The sequence below is a fragment of the Planococcus citri genome, chromosome 2 (genome assembly GCF_950023065.1).
Source record: "Planococcus citri chromosome 2, ihPlaCitr1.1, whole genome shotgun sequence".
In the NCBI taxonomy this organism is placed as follows: Eukaryota; Metazoa; Arthropoda; class Insecta; order Hemiptera; family Pseudococcidae; genus Planococcus; species Planococcus citri.
Window position 1 is genome coordinate 62,283,748 of NC_088678.1, and position 15,774 is coordinate 62,299,521.

The following is a 15,774-nucleotide window of genomic DNA, read 5'->3' on the forward strand; positions in this document are numbered from 1 at the left end:
ATAAGTGCGAAGCAACACGAATCAAGGTAACAATACCAAAATATGCAAATTCTTACCTTAAATCGTGATAAATCGCTATAGATCACCTAAATACTCAAATTTTACCGCACCATACAATACAACGAAGTAACATTCACATCCGGCCTAAAGGACCATGTTTTTTTTTTCCGAATGGATACTTGTATTTAAACATTTTGAACATAATAAAATGAAAGTAGATGCATGCACTTGCTTACATACTTTTTTGACTGCTTAGGTATAAATAGTGCCGTGCATACCTGGAAGTTGGCCTCCATTTCATGATAGAATCCCTCAAATATTTTTCAATTTTATCTTGCAACAAATGCACATCGGTGTTGGATGTGAATGTGTACTCTATGCTATCTGGCTGTACTGAGTTTGTTGGTGGGGGAATTTGCTTTCCGAACGCTGGCCACCAATCTGAGCGTTGACTCACATCAAAATTAGTTCTACGAATCAATTCTTCCTTTTGGATGTTGATCCATATCTGAAAGTGAAAGGTTCTAAATATTAAACGTGGGAAGAAATGTGATCATGATTCATGATCGTAGCTATACCCATGTAAAAAATTATCACTTGTAAATTTAAAAAAAAAGTGTTGATGAATTTACTAGTAGTGATTTCGTCAATTTTCCTATTAGTGATTATGGAATTATTACTAGTAGTGTTATATCATTAATAAAAGTCACTTACTAGAAGTGCCACACTACAGAAGATACCATATTTATCTCAAGTGGTGCATCACTACACAAGTATGACTTTTATAAATAATAAAACAATACTAGTATGTACTAAGAAACTCAATACAAGAAAAAATCACTAGTAGTGAGTAAGCTTTTGAAATTTCAAAATTCAAATGCAGTAGGTAGGTAGTTATTTTTTATAATTTATAAAAAAATGCCAGGTTGTTTTTTTAAACACGTAAGTATTTATTATCTTAAATTGGAAAAACTCCGAGTCAACGACTATTATTTAATCTCCTCCGTACACAGTCGTTCATTTTTGCACGTGTGTAGCTTTGCTCGTTGACAGACATGTCCGTGCTGTAATGTAGGGAAAGCAGCTACTCAGAATCTACCTTATCAGTCCACCAGTTCACCCTCAAGAAGAAAAGGTTGCACATTATAAAAACCGATTAGTCTGGCTTATTATGACAATCCAACATAGGACTAGTTTGAAATTTTTTGAACTGGACAAAGGCAGATCGAAAGAGCATGCAAAAATTTATCACCTATTAAAATTTCAAGGACCAAAGTGCATTTTGCAATTTTTGGTGAATTTTTCAAAATCATCCAAAAATGAGGGGAAAATTAAAATTTTACCAAATTGACCAAGAAAGCTGAAATTTGCAATATACTCCAATTTCGGCTTACCAAATCGATTGGAATCTAGTTTCAAACCGTTTTTAGCTGTTCTGAAGCCTCCCAGTAGATTTTTGAAACTTGAAATTTCTTCAACAAAATTTCATCAAATGAAGTTGGAAATCCGAAATTCTTTTTGTAAACTAATTTGAATACGTTCTAGGTCGACTGGTAGTGAATTTAAGTCACGTTGGAGCCTCCAGCGATTTGTTGAAAATTCATGAAGCCTCCAGTAGATTTTTGAAACTTGAAATTTCCTCAAAATTTCATTGAATGCAGTTGAAAAGCCGAAATTCATTCTGTAAATGATTTCAATATGCTGTGAAGTCGACTGCGGGTAGTTTTCAAGTCTGTGCTGGAGAAACATGTATGAGTCGGGGTACAAAATGAATTTCGGCGATCCAGCTCTGTTTGATGAACTTTTGTGGTATTTTGAGCATTGCATAATCTTCTGGAGGCTCCAAGAATTTTCAAAAAATCGCTGGAGGCTCCAAAATGACTCAAAACTTACCAAAAGTCGACTTGACAGCGTGTTAAAGTCTGAGTGCCTCGTGAATTTCAGATTTCCAACTTCATTATTGATGAGATTTTGTGGAAATTTCAAGTTTAGAAAATCTGCCGGAGGCTCCAGAACTGCTCAAAATGGCTTAAAACTGTTTCCAATCGATTATGGTGGGTCAAAAATAATTGTGGTAAATCTCAAATTTCAGCTTTCTGGAAAAATTTTGATTTTTTTCCTCATTTTTAGGCATGAATTTGATTTTTAAAATTGTCCAAAAATTAAAAAATGCCCTTTAGCACTTGAAATTTTGTGCTGATGATGAATTTTTGGATGCTCTTTTGATCTAGATTTGTCTACTTCTAAAAATGTTGTGCGAGTCTTATGTTGGGAAGCAAAATCTGCAATTTTACAATCCCAAGTATCATCACTTTTGAAAAGAGGACTAAGTCTTCAATTCACCAAAGGTAAATATTTGTTCACAAAAACACAATTATTGGTAACTGAATGAATTTCATCACCATAACCACTATTTTTTGAAATAACCAAAAACAAAACATCATTTTACCCCCGCAGCGAAGCTGCTCTACAATTTTATCGTAATGTTAATTGAATAATCCATTTCCGGTTTCAGTCTCTATTTGGCTGTTACAGATTATGATGGTGAAAGTAATTACAATCATCAATCCGTAATGTGGGGCTCCGTTGCCATCCTCTCACACACCAGCCTCAGTGGAAGAAATTTATCTTCGGAATTCAGCTTCTTTGAAGCCTCAGTTTTGATTTTTTCAATTCTTATAACTTGACATATTTTTCTTCATGTTATGTATAGGAACGTTCATATGATATGGTTTCCGCAAACCCAGAATGCGATGGGTATGAATTCAATGTTTCTTACCACTATGAGAGACGTGCTCGGTTGGATGATTCTCTGCTCCTTCCTGTGACAGAATGCACTTATTTCTATGCTTCTGGTAAATTAATTTTCCTTCTGTAGGCAAACACCAGACTTCATTTCCTTTCGCAGCCTGTTTTCAAATTTCATTTCACTCAACTGTCCTTGAGATGAGTTCAATTGATTAAATTTGTTGCATTTGAGTCGAGTAAAGGCCCCAAAACTCTATGAGTGATTCAATGGATGGTCATATTGATTTCAGACCAATTGAGAGAACATTAAATTTTATACAAAATTCTGATTAATGATGTACATTATTCTGCTATTTTCTAGAAAATTTGATTTTTCATTTTTTCTTCCTCCTTGTTCTCATTTTTCTCACTTCCTAGGTGCTGGATTGCTAAAATCTTTATGCTGTAATGAGAATCCATCATCTAGATAACAGTTATCTGGTTGCATTTTTCCAATTTATACAATATGTTCATTGCACAGTCAGTCAGATTTCTTAAAATAGGTAAATTGCACAAAGAATTATTTATCATTATTGCTGCTTTAGTTCAGCTGTGGTAAATTTCACACAGTATTCCTTACACTTACTTTCTATTCAACCTATAAAGATGTCAAAAGATTTTTTTTCAAGTTCTTTAATTGTTGACAGTTTTAATAATTATTAATTCTTGTTGTTGTGTGTTTGTGTTTTCTGAACAGAATGAACCAGTTTTTAAATGTCATTATGCTTACGCTTACCCTTCAGTGAATTTTCTTTGTGCTGCCAACATATTATTTGCGTTGTCAGTTGTTATGCTTACAATATTTTGTTTGGGAATTTTCTTCTCATGAATGGTTTCTTCCAAAAACTTTGAAATATTTTCAGCTGTGTGGCTACCTTTCATCGGTCGGCAAGTCAGTACACCACTTTGAAGATTATCACATTTACCCTCACCAAGCAAAAAGTTGGATATCTTTCTTCAGTTCCAGATATCGCTTCAACATTTCAAACTCTGTATTCCATCTGGTGTCATTGTATGAAATCAGCTGTTTTGTTGTTGCTCCACGTTCTCTCTGAAGGTCCGAACTGTCTCCTGACTTGCTGCGCCAGGAGTCAGTAGTTATGCTAATTTCTTTAGTTTTTAAGAAATTTTCCAATTTCTGGTCCCATCTAATCAATACGCAATAACGTTGTTTGTATAATAATGGAGTACCTTTATATTTTTTCTCTTGGGGTGGGCTGATAAGGCAGACTCGATGTCGTTGCTTTCCCTATACTGCAGTGCGGACTTTTGACAGACTCCAATTCCCGCATTTTATTCCCAATTGCCAATGTGCCAATATGTCCACTATACACAATTTAGTCGCCACTCCTGATGGCATTAAATTTGGCAACACCGCATAATTTTCTAAAAATTAGCTTATGTACATTTTACTCACATTTTCATCGTTTATCAAACAATAAACTTTATGCAATGGTGAAAAACTATCCATGGAAGAATATTTCAGGCCAGTCACCGAATCCCAAATATTGTAAACCGGAGTCATTAAGGGAGCATCGTGACGAGTAAGGACGTAAGCTGAATGACCGTGAGGTATTCCGTTTCCAAATAAAAGCCATGCTTTCAAACCCAACTTCATTAGAAAGCAACATAACAGAATAGCGTGATCTTCTCGTTCACCCAGTAGCAGTCTGATCGTTTGCTGAAAACAGAACGAAATTAACATTCTCGTTATTTGTTTCATAATAAATACTGTAAATCGAAGAATGTGTACTCTTGATAAAACCAATGTGCAGTACTCACATCACATGTCAGCCACACGTTGAAGTGGCCAAATAATAGTGCTCCACTTGTGGAAACAGGTATTAAAGATACATATCTTGCTATCATTTCCGGAGTGGTGTTTTCGTTTTCGTAGATCACTGAAAAATCACAAATATTCTGTGATCAAGTCAACACTTTTTGTAGGTATCTAAGAAAAGAAGCTTTTTGAACTCACACGCTATGATTTTTTTATAAAATAAAAAATTAACAAGCTAGCACGAAAGAGCATGTATTGAAACATAACCAAAATTTTGATACCTGAAAATGCTGAAATTAATTTTTGGAAAATTTTTAAAAACTTGAAAAATTAAAAAACACTGTTTTTGTAGTGATTTTAAAACTTCAGTTCATCTTCCTGAGGTGCCACGTGACCACCATTGATGCGAATTCGTTCGGCATGGTACATTATGTCGTCGCATAAATCATCTTCTTTTTTATAGTCTGAGTACTTCAGATTTTGAACGATCGTACGAGAGTCAACTGGCAAAGTGAACCAATGTGAATATCATTTTCAATTCAACCCTGACACATACATCAACTAGTACTACTTTTGGGTCATTCTGGAGCATCCAGCGATTTTTAAAAATTTTCTCCAACAACTCCAATTTTTGTTCTAAGAGAGTCAAAATTAATTTTTGCATCACTATAATTATGGTATGCGCTTTTTGAGCACCCTCTCGACCATTTTAGAAGATTACTGCGAAATTTTAGGATTGTGAATTCAATAGTGTGAATTTTTAATCAAATTTTTAAGTTCACGAAAAAATGTGGTAGGGGTGTAGATTTTCAGAGAAGGTACTGGAGGCTCAAAGAAAGTTGAAACTTCGATTGTTTTCTATAGCTGAGTAATTCATGTGGTAACTCCAGACGATATTTTTTCGAAAAATCCGCTCGTTAATTTTTTCACTTTTTCTGAAATTGGCTCAAAAATCATTTATTTGCTCTCACACTTCTGGAATTTCGCGATAAGTACTTGAAACGATCGAGAGGGTGTTCAACTGTTCAATAAACACTCACTAAAATTATCGGCGCCAAAGTTCGTTTTTCGCTGTTTCAGAACGATTTTTGAAATTTCTGGAGAAAATTAAAACTTATTCCAGGAGGCTCCAGAATGGCCTAAAATGAAGTAGTTGCTAATGTACTTACTTACTATAAGAGTTGAATTAAAAATAATCATTTGCATTGGTTCATTCTGCTCACAAAATTTTTTTTGAAACAGTTTTTTTGAATTTATCAACTTTTTAAAAAGGATGAGTTGCTGTAAAGCTGATTTTGTACCCCCCCCCCCTCGTGAAGTTTTACGAAAACAGTTGAAAAGGCTAAAAACTATTGCACATAGAACCTTTTGAAAAAATTGACGATCAGTTTCCCAAAAAAATCATTGGAGGGGGGCTGATGGCTAATTTTTTCATGAGGTTCAATGTGCTATAGTTTTTAACTACGTTTTCGAAAAAATTTACTGCACGGAGGGTACGAATCCGGCCTTATTGTGACCAAAGACCCAAAAATGAACTTAACCGCCGGAAATTTTGGTTACATGGGGTTTAGGAACATGTTATTCCGATCTAGCTTGAATTCATTCAAATCGGAGCGTGCGCGTTCAGAAGGCCCCTTTATGCAGGCACATACGAGAAGGGATCAGTTGACTGAGAAATTAGGGCTTATATTTTCACCAAGTCTTGATGGGAACAAAAATCGAATGGGACCTCCCACAGATCTCAATTTTCTAGATTTCATCGAAATAGCACTTCGGTTTTAAGCGAATCATGTCAAAAATCGTATCACTAAAGAAGTCTTAGAAACAATTTCAAAAAAAAAAAAATTCTTATGCAAAATAACTCGATTTTAAACTATCTACCTATATATGTAAGTATCCTTTATAAAATACGAATTACAGACGAAAAAAGCAAAAAATTATTTAAAAAATGACATAAAATCATTTTTTTTTCAAAGAAAAATCTGAAAAAAAAACTTTGTATGTCTTTTTTGAGAAATTTTACTTTTGATGGACTGGTCCCTTTTTGTATGCGCCCTTAACCCTTGTAAGTACGTCGCGCATGCTTAAAAATACCACATGAACCATACCTGGTGGCGAAATGGCGCGAAAAAATCGTGTAACACATACTGATTTGCCTCCGCCATCTGTGACTAAGGTTTTCACTGGTCTGTGGGGAACCTCTCGGCTCACTTCCTTAGCCCACAATTCCAAATACTGTTCTAAATACGGAGGTTCACTGCATTCTAAATTTTCCTGCAAATAGCAAAATAATATAGTTTCATCAGAAAAACACATTGGTAACAAAACACTGATGAATATTATTCATATTATAGAAATCACGTGATTACGTTCGATATGATCATTTCTATTTTATGAATCGAATTCTGTAGAACTATAAACATTTACATTAGACTTTCTTTCTCATCAATTTGTTTATTAATTCTTCATGGAAATTTACTTCTCTTCGTAGTCAATTTTCAATGAAATCATTTTTTGAATTTTTATACCAATCTTTTGAGCCATCAAACCATATTTGGAAATATCTTCTGGAACTGGAGCATCAGAGGACCATATAAGTAAACCCTTTTTGTGAACATTATAAGGATTAATGACACTTTGGAAAGCGTTGACAGATTTTCAGATGTTTTTCTCAAACCATTTCATTTCTTCAGGAGAGAAATCTTTACGATTTTCTTTATTAATGGTTTTTCCACCAATCATGTTTAAAGCTGTCTTGAGCATAGATGATCATAGGTGGAACACCCTAATGTTATATGAAACACATTTGAACTGCGCGGATTTTCAATTGGAACCAGCAAAACCACCAGCTGCTTATAATTTTCAGTTATCTTTACCCATCTTTGATACGGAGAGTAGTTTCTGGTGATATCGTTGAATTCCATATTATCGGGGGTTCCAGCATCACCTCTCGACTTAACTTGCTTCATAAAAGTCTCTTCCATGGTTCTATCAACATCAGTCTGACAACCATGGGTCATACTTCGAGCAACACTGAACTTACCATTTTGTTGTAAATCTCTCGCTCCGGGATGAGTTTCATTTTATACAGGGTGTCCAGTGTGTGGATGTCACAACTTCAGATTTGGATATAACCGGGTACGAATTGGAAAAAACGTTATAAATGGACAAGTTGCCTATCTTTGAAATTTAAGGGGCAACCAAGCTTTGAAAAAACATTGAGAAAAACGTATTTTTGACCTTGGGAATGAGTAGTGCTTTGTATCGGAAAATGAACAAATTTTTCCATTATGAATTTTTGCCTAGTTTTGAAATTGAAAGGGTTAGAAATATTTTGAAAGAAAATATTTTAATAGAAACAAATATTTCTGACCCCTTCGATTTCAATGTTGGGCAAACATTTGTAATGACAAAATGTGTTTATTTTTCCAAGCACTACTCATCCCCAAGGTCAAGAATACAATTCTCTCAATGTTTTTTTCAAAGCTCGGTCGCCCCTTGAATTTAAAAGATAGGCAACTTGGATCCATGCGTATAACATTTTTTTCAAGTCATGTCCGATTATAACCAAATTTGAAGTTTGGACATCGACTCACCAGGCATCCTGTACATATTTCATTATTGAAAACATTTTAATTGATTACAGAACGCAAAACAGACATGACAAAATATACTTAATAGCACATACTAACAATAACATAAATGTGAGCGTATAACTCACCATGATCGGATCCGGAGGACTGAGTGGCGGTTGTACGATGATGAACAACGTTAAAAATGTCGAATTGCGTAAATGCGATTGCTCAGAAGAAGCTAGTGACACTTGTCGATCATATCCCAACAGAAAGGGTGGCGAATACAATTGAAATGTACCTTCAACCTGAAAGCACACAACAGGCACAGTGTGTAATTTGGTGGGTTTCCAAAAAAAAAAAGTATCCTGGATTTGAACTTTTACATGGGTTGTACTTTTGAGTTGAAAACCTACCAGAAAAAATGTCGGTCCCCAAGAGCAAATTGGTGCAGAGTTATGAGCTCTCAAAATTGGATCATTTTCAAAAAAAAAGAAGTGTTTCTTGACCTAAGTTGCAATTTGAGTTTTTACAACTTCCTGACTCATTTCTGGCTCGATTCAAGACTACTTTTAGTCCTCAACAGAGAACTTAGAAGTTGGAAAATCACTAAAATTGAAATTTTTCATTTCTTTAGAACACAAAATTGCTCGCGCTACCTCTAAAACCTTTCTTAGCGAAAATCTTAGCAGTTGATTCATTTCTCTTGTTGTTCCATGCACCACAAAACGTATGATTTCACGTCAACTCATCTACATAGGTAATGTTCAAAATACCATAGAACATGAGCTAATGTCCAACGTTCGGTACCTAGCTCTCAATGTTGTGTAATTTTTGCAGAGTCTATCGTGTACGTCGACGTCGACTTTGAATTTATTGTAAAATGCCACTATTTCTGGAATTTCAACGTCCTGGTCTAAGGCGAATATTGCAGAATTTTTTTGTCTATTCTTCACCTCTAAAAACAATTCAGGTATCTTGCCTTTATTTTTTCTGACAGTTCCTACCATCATGATGCACTTTTGTAAGAGCTTTTCCGCAGCGCCAATTGATGTGAACCAGTTATCACATATAACAGTAGGTATAGGTAATTTCATTTTTTTTAAATTTAAATTATTTCAATAAAAAAATTATTACAAAAAAATAAATGAATTAAATTTAATGAATTAATTTTACTAAATAAATGCACTGCAATCGTCAGAATACCTGTAGAATTGAATACTTGTCTTTAAACTCACAGGAACTCAAATTTTCTATATTGTTGAAAAATTCCCCCTTTTTTTTCAACAGCCAAGATTTGCAATCTCTTTATGCACATCTACTTGATGAAACATTATTGTTCGCGAAAGATATCTTACAAGGATGTACTCGTAAAATTCAACGAGTATGTTTGATCAGTAATCTAATAAGAGTTGAATGAGTTGAATCTACTTATATGGTTATCGAATAATTCACAGTGGAGAAGCTGTAGCCATTATTTCACTAATATAGGTAATAAAATTTAATCGTTCATCTCAAAGCAGCGATAATTTTATTTCCATTGTGATTATTTCAGATATAGAAACTGAGTTCTAGTCTTACATACAGTTTGATTTCAAATCCACGAACTATTTTCAGTACTTACTTGATTCCCACGATCTCTTCGGATTTCATTCGGAGTGAGATCGTGGAAATCGAGTACTGAAAATAGTTCGTGAATTCGAATTCAGATTATATTTCATAAGATTAAAACCTCACAAGACTTTATTTGAGTAATCAATTACGATGAATTTTGAAAAGATGTAAATAAAATTGAAATTGAACATTTCTACGAAATTACGATTTTATCATCAATGTGTGGAGTAAAATATAGGTACAATTAAAATTTTTTCAAACGTTGAAAACAAACTTAGAAATTAAATTTTAACAAAATTACTTACTTACTTATAGATACTTTTACGATTTTTTTTGTTTCTTATCGCTAATTTGACTATTCTGTTCACATTCACTCTTACTGGCGTCTAATGCCACTCGTAACTATATTCCTTTCCACATTCTGCGTATGACGAGGAAAGTTAAGAATATCCTCGCAGAGTAATGTTTCAGTGGTCATTTTAGACAAAGTACTAATTTGAAATAGATTCATCATAATTCGTTGTTAATATGTATTTCATCTTGTAAAATTGCCAACACTGTGCTGCGAAATATTGGCCAAAAAAAATATAAATAAATAACACCTACAATTGCTCTTACAATGTCCGAATTTCTAAAACTACCTTTTCGTAGAAATTTTAAAAATTTTGGCAGCACTGCCACGAAAATTTTCCAACATTTTCAGTGCAAATGGTTTTGAGGTGGTACGAGCCATTTCGTGTTTTCAAGAAATGACGTTCAAATTACTCATTTTTTCCAACTTTTGAGTCCTCTCAGTCCTCTGTTCAGAACTAAAATTGCCTTATTAGAAATGGTCTCGAATCTAATCGACAATGGCTCGAAGAGTGATGTGAAATAAATTTCAAATTGCATCTTTTGAGGGTCGTTTCTGAAATTTTACCTCACAATTTTAGAATAAGTATGCTCAGCTATGAAACCATTTTTTTTAAATCACAAGTTTGGGACCCTTTAGCTCCATCCGTCCTTTCATCTTAGAACCCTAAAATTTTTTCTGGTGGAATTTCAACTCGAAAGGTACCACCACTGTGAATTAGGTAGTTCCAAATTCGCCATATTTTTCTTCTCCATGGTCCATTTTAATGTAGGCAATTAGGCATAATAATGTAGTCGAATTACCTGGTGGTTGAAATATAAAGTTGAAAAAGGAATCCTCAAACTTCCGAGCCAATTGCGATCCAATCTCTGATGTATTGTAGTATCGCGAATTCGTTCGTCTTCCAATATATCAACGATGATCTCGTCGAATAAGTGAATGTGCAGACTATCGCCGAAAGATTGCATGTTACTCACTTGAAAACTGCCATCATTAGGTCCCCTTTACAAAAAAAAAAAAAAAAAAATTGAAATTGAACGGTCGAAGCGGTAATTGAATTGAAGAGCAACCTGAACCGGTTCGAATTGATTCGCAACTCACATCAATGAAAAATGTAAATCTTGGTTCCAAGTTGGATTTGGTCCATCAGCTGTTACTGTTCGTTTGGTTTGACCTTTGAATGTAACTTCCACAAATGGTCTCACTGGCACGTAAGATATGTTGTCTTCAGTCAATGTGTCGACGTCTTTACGAATTGGAACTTCAAAGGCTCTCACTACGTTCACGATTACCTGATTTAAATTCAACATTACTCGCATAATCGGAACTTATAATATACTGTAGATATGTAGGTAATTTTTTTACAGAGAATAATTAGGATCACGTTTATTTAACTCGTTATCTACGTTGACTTACTTTTACTTCTTGTCCTGTTAAGCCTTTGACTGGTATACGTTTTCGTCCTTTTCGCCTCGGTCTCAGTGGACGTTTCGGTTGCAAAAGTTTCATGAAAGTTAATCCCAGTGTTCTGAAATGACCAACACCAATACCTAATTATCAAGTGATCTACCGGAACAAAAATTTTTGAATCAGAAGTAGGCGAAGAGGAATCTACAGCTAGGGCACTCCAAAATACTCCATTAGTCAAAATTTTAGGCTGTGAAATTCATTTTTTGATTTTTTGTTAATTTTTAAAAATTCGAATTCAGCCCAATAATTTTTTTTAAAAATCTATATTTTACCAAATCGACCTAGAAAGCTGAGTTTTGATTTTTGCATCCTATTTCTGACCTCACGACTCGATTAATGATTGTTTTGAACCTTTCTGAAGCTTTCAGCAGATTTTCACATTCTTGGGTTTTCGAAAAAACACTCTTTGCAAGTAGAGTGAAAATGAAATTCAGCGCTCAGAAACTCGGGATTCACCATCTTTGTGACCCATATTCGACTATAATTTGAGCACATATGCTCAAAACCTTTTCGTGTTGGTTCAGATGTACATTTTTTTCCAAAAATTAATTTTTGGGGGAAAAAATAAGGTCAGAATCCGCTGGTCTGCCTTATAGTCCAGTCGGTAAGGGGTTGGACCCGAACAAAATTCCCACAAAAGATTTTTTTGCTTTAAAAGGTCTAGGATGGTGTCCTAAACAACATATCCGGAGCCGCCCCCGATCCACCTGGTGCGTTCCCCCCCACAGTGGATTTTAGCCCCCCAAAACACGTTTTTCGCAATTTTCTCCTCCGCATTGCATTTTAGCGACAAATGAGGTTCGATGCAAGAATCTACGTCAAATTTCCGATCTAATGATGTATCAACTTTCCCCGTACGTTCAAGGGGGGTGGAACTACAGCCATTCAAAAAAGGGGGGTTTCCTGAAAAATACATAAAGGCTATAGGCGTCTAAGAGGGGTGAAATGGTCTCCGAAAGCGTTCGAGTTGATATTAGCATGGAAGGTAAGTACCATTGAATTTTAGATCAACACCCCCTCCCCTTTTTGAGGAACCCCCCTTTTCTGAAATTTCAATAACACTTTTCTCAGCCCCATTTCAACCGATTTTGAAAAATTTTCAGTATGTTGTGAACATCCTTAGGAGGTACCCTCACAAAAATTTTCAGCCACCTCCCCTCATATTTACCCCTCAAAATGACGTTTTAAACTTATTTTATGCTTTATAACTATAGTCGAATTTGAGGGGGCCAAGCGCTCTGGAGAGGGCTAGATGAGTGTAGCAAAAAATCTGACGTCATATTCGTGCTCAGCGGTATCGAATCATAAGAAAACGACATCCTATTCATTGATACTTAGTTATTTCCCCCAAAATTCCCATTTTACCCCAACCCCCTTGCGACACATTTTTACTCCATTTTGAGGGGTAAATATGAGGGGAGGTGGCTGAAAATTTTTGTGAGGGTACCTCCTAAGGATGTTCACAACATACTGAAAAATTTTTAAAATCGGTTGAAATGGGGATGAGAAAAGTGTTATTGAAATTTCAGAAAAGGGGGGTTCCTCAAAAAGGGGAGGGGGTGTTGATCTGAAATTTTTCATGCGGAAGTGTCTCAATGGTACTCACCTTCCATGCTAATATCAACTCGAACGCTTTCGGAGACCATTTCACCCCTCTTAGACGCCTATAGCCTTTATGTATTTTTCAGGAAACCCCCCTTTTTTGAATGGCTGTAGTTCCACCCCCCCTTGAACGTACGGGGAAAGTTGATACATCATTAGATCGGAAATTTGACGTAGATTCTTGTATCCAACCTCATTTGTCGCTAAAATGCAACGCGGAGGAGAAAATTGCGAAAAACGTGTTTTGGGGGGCTAAAATCCACTGTAGGGGAGGACGCACCAGGTGGATCGGGGGCGGCTCCGGATATTTTGTTTAGGACACCATCCTAGACCTTTTAAAGCAAAAAAATCTTTTGTGGCAATTTTGTTCGGGTTTGCCTCCAAAAAGTGCTATACCGACTGGCCTATTATTTTTCAAAAATGGATTACTGGAAAACATTCTGGATTTGAACTGGCTCTTAAAGATTTTGAACAAAATGTGGCTAAATCGATCGAAAAGGTCAAAAAGATGATAAAATATGTGAATTAATGAGTGCTGAATTTCATAGCGTTTTTTTTTAATTGTTTTTTCAAAACCGGAAAAATTTGAAAATCTATTAGAGGCCCTAAAATGATTTGAAACCATCACCAATTCGAGCGAGGTTGAAAATACTAGGATACAAATTAAATTTCAGCTTTCTAGTTCAATTTGGGAAGTTTTGATTTTTTTTTCATTTTTAAGCCAAATTTAAATTTTTAAAAATTCACCAAAAATCTAAAAATGTATTCCAGCCTTTGAAATTTAGGTTGTTGGTGGTTTTTTAGGGATTTCTATCGATTTCTCGTTGTCTGATTCATAAGTCTTTGCTCCAGATTGAGATGCTTCTCTGGTGAATGAAAAATTGGCTCAAAAAAGTGAGTGAGAGGAGAAAAAATTGTGGCTGTTTTTCTAGTTTTTTCACATTTTTTAAAAAAGAAAAAAAGAATAAAATAAACAAATTAAAAATTTACCCGATGTCAGGAACTTTTTCTTCCTGTATCACATCCGGAGTGCTGCGATGTAATTGCGAAAGCTTGCAAAGTTTTAAAATTCTGTCATATAGCATGCTCAATGAGTGTTCACCCCACGCTCTGTGTATTTCTAACTGACCCAATCCGATGGTATCAAACGGTAGTTCTGGGCTGGATACGCGTTTTTCGTAATTCTAATTCCAATTGAAAAACACAATCAAGGGGAAAAATTACTTACTTAATACCTAAATAACTACTGTACCTACACTTGGGATATTGTTTCGTTTTGCTGATAAACTGGCGAGGGGGTCAAATTTAAAAAACCTTGAACAGTTTTGAAATTTCAATCGAGCTTGTTCGAAAATGAGTTAAATAATCATCGAAAAAACCAATTCAAAATCAAAAGGAAGAAGATTATTTTTCCTCGCGGATTTTGTTGCTAATTTTTTTCTAGAATGAATTGAAATACGAGTATGTACGATTATTAGTTTGGTATTTTTAATTTACATCTTCTCGCCTTCGTCCGATGTTTGAACAAGGAATGCTCATAAATGAGAAATAAGTTGCCTAATCGGTTTGCCGTAAATAAAACCTGATGTAAAACTAGTTTTTAACTGAAAGCAAATCTACTTATTTGTAATGTTTAAAAAATCGTATATGGAATAAAATTATTTAAAACTGGTAATTTGAATTTGATGAGCTCGACATCAAACTTTCGAAATGAAAGTTCAACCTTCTCTCAATAAGGTTAGACCTAACTAATGAAGTTGAGAGCAAGACGACGCGACGATGATTTTCACATTTTTTCAATGCACACCTCGAAAATTTTCGATTAGGAATATAAGGTTGAAATTTTAACGAAACAGAGAGGAGTCTCAAGAGCTTTCAATTTTGATCAAAATTCAGGATAAGAACATGAAAAGAAACGTCTATTGTTATTTTGATGAGGTACTTAGGGTTCGAATATCGTAATTTGGTGGAAATTTGAATAACATGAAGTTAGTGTAAGTAAGTAAGTACCTTGAACATATCTTTAGGTATCTCCCATTCCCGCAATGGGACCGTTTTGGCATTCTTGAATTCCATCTCCCCGCGATCTCGTAAGCTGAGTAATTTGAATCTTGGATTCGCAGTCATTTCATCTTCTGAGCAAAAATCGAACATTTTTTGGGCGCTGTCCACGTTGAAACATTTTTGCACCTCTTCTGAATTTTTGTCGGCTTTCTGCATGAAAATTTATTCGGTCATCAGTGATTATTTTAAGTAATTTATCTACGAGGGAACTTCTCGAGAGGTCTTCTTCAGATTAGAACGACCACGATTTGGGAAGACCGTGGTCTAAAACCCTACCCTCGTGACCCTAATTGTTTTTTTTCGATTTTTAGAAGTTTTAAGAAGTCCAAAATTGATCGTTTCTGGTGATTTATGTTCATTTTTCATAAAAATTCAACTACGTATTTAGTAGAATTGATGACAACTAGTCCAGAAACTGGTGATGTCAGACGGGTTCTTCCAGCCTTTCTGATGATCCTACTTTCTCAAAAACTGGTAAACAGCAGATGAAAGTACACTCGTATTTCTTTTCGTCTGAGGGGCCTCTTTCCCAA

At 35.1% G+C, this 15,774-nt stretch overlaps 1 protein-coding gene across 1 annotated transcript in view; it reads right to left on the reverse strand.

Moving 5' to 3' along the window:
• Positions 1-210: 210 nt before the first annotated feature.
• Positions 211-15,774, reverse strand: part of Cc2d2a (Coiled-coil and C2 domain containing 2A) — a 45,112-nt gene continuing 29,548 nt past the window's right edge. Inside the window, exons 8-17 of the mRNA XM_065347960.1 lie at positions 15,188-15,391; positions 14,168-14,361; positions 11,522-11,633; positions 11,207-11,397; positions 10,909-11,107; positions 8,289-8,447; positions 6,676-6,841; positions 4,570-4,688; positions 4,205-4,468; positions 211-508 (exon numbers count right to left, since the gene is read on the reverse strand). Of these exons, the coding sequence (XP_065204032.1) occupies positions 233-508; positions 4,205-4,468; positions 4,570-4,688; positions 6,676-6,841; positions 8,289-8,447; positions 10,909-11,107; positions 11,207-11,397; positions 11,522-11,633; positions 14,168-14,361; positions 15,188-15,391 (1,884 nt within the window). The 3' untranslated portion in view covers positions 211-232. The remainder of the gene's footprint in view (positions 509-4,204; positions 4,469-4,569; positions 4,689-6,675; positions 6,842-8,288; positions 8,448-10,908; positions 11,108-11,206; positions 11,398-11,521; positions 11,634-14,167; positions 14,362-15,187; positions 15,392-15,774) is intronic.